Source organism: Amphimedon queenslandica, unplaced genomic scaffold (assembly GCF_000090795.2).
Source record: "Amphimedon queenslandica unplaced genomic scaffold, v1.1 AMPQUscaffold_2680_Cont25318, whole genome shotgun sequence".
NCBI classification, from domain to species: domain Eukaryota; kingdom Metazoa; phylum Porifera; class Demospongiae; order Haplosclerida; family Niphatidae; genus Amphimedon; species Amphimedon queenslandica.
This window is the reverse complement of record NW_003556985.1, coordinates 1-1324: the sequence shown is the minus strand read 5'-3', so window position 1 is coordinate 1324 and position 1324 is coordinate 1. Positions and strand designations below refer to the sequence as shown.

Sequence of the window (1324 nt, the reverse complement as noted above, 5' to 3'; positions counted from 1 at the left end):
CAATCATAAATTTTAGCATCAAAAAAATTATTGATAAAAATGTTTGCAATAACACACCTCACTAGTCACTACATCAAAAAAAAATCTATAACACGCAATACGCAATAAGATTAAAATGGAATGAAAAGCAAGCACACATAAAACTAAGATCTACACTACAGTTTTACAAAGTATTGTCTACTTTCCTTGAGCAATAGCTGCAAAAACAGGAATAAGAGCCTTCCTAACTGCCTCAGGAAACTTAGTTTCGCGTGAGTAAGTGGTTCCCCTTGCTGATAACTGCTGCAAAGCAAGAGCTTGCTGTAGCATAGCATCAGGTATCTTACCAACAAACTGGGCCAATGTTGGCCTAGGCAAACCTTTACAAGGGCCAGAGCATTCATGAATGAGGAAGAACATTGCCATTCCTTCAATCCCAGTATCAGTCACTCCATATTCCATTTTAACAGAGAGCATAGCAGGATCTGTCAATTTGTAGCGACTTCCATTCTTCACTCCTTGTATATCAGCAACCATTTCTTCTCCTTTGCTTTTCACCCAACTCCAGTGCATGAAGGCTGTCAAGATTTGGTCCACTCCACGAGCTTCAGATGACACATAGCCATAATTGTTGCACCATTTGATGTATTTCCCTTCAAGATAATCTTCAAGCACTGTGTACTCATCGACCTTGACTTTTGTACTAGAGCCAGTTGTTTTAACTATACCGGTTTCACATGTAGTAAATTCCAATCCTCTTCCAAATCCTGAGGCATATTCTTGAGCTTTAGAATAAATCTTCAAGGTGGAGTCCCAACCTTTTGGCTCCCAAATGTAACTGTCTTTGAATTTCTTCATAACAATACTCTGCCCACATTTAGTAGCATGCTGGGTATAGTTCCCCCTGAAAGCATATCTAAATCTTCCTTCAGCAAAGGGCTCTGCTTCAAAAGAATACTTCCATATAGACATGATTTACTGAATACTTCTTTCCAAGCTAACAATGAAAAAAAATGAGGTTATATATTAGGGCTGGGTGATAGTATCGATAGTTGCACTATATAAGACCAGTTGGTGCTAAGTATATTCATAGAATTTTAAGTATATTCATTGTGATACCGTAAATAAAGTAAAATTTTCCTGCCGCCATTTTGGAGTCCTACTTTCAATGGTTGTCTATGGAGCGATCGTGAAAAGAGCTTATTCTCCAAAAACTGCTGTATTTATTCGTCACAACAATATTGCTATTGCTTACTGACCATCATCCAGTGTGTAGAGTTGGCTCATGGACTTTAATAAGTGCCACTAGAAGATATAGAAGCAAAGATATACTTCTCCCATTCTA

General features: G+C 37.9%; 1 protein-coding gene across 1 annotated transcript; it reads right to left on the bottom strand.

The window, feature by feature from the left end:
* Positions 1-177: 177 nt before the first annotated feature.
* On the bottom strand, positions 178-951 carry LOC105316264 (alpha-protein kinase vwkA-like). Its single transcript, XM_011411088.1, has one exon. It carries the CDS (start codon positions 949-951, stop codon positions 178-180), a length of 774 nt encoding a protein of 257 aa, XP_011409390.1.
* Between the last annotated feature and the right edge of the window lie 373 nt (positions 952-1324).

Bases quoted from the DNA above. Each gene is read 5' to 3' on its own strand.
- LOC105316264 (XM_011411088.1), bottom strand. From the start codon at position 951: ATGTCTATATGGAAGTATTCTTTTGAAGCAGAGCCCTTTGCTGAAGGA.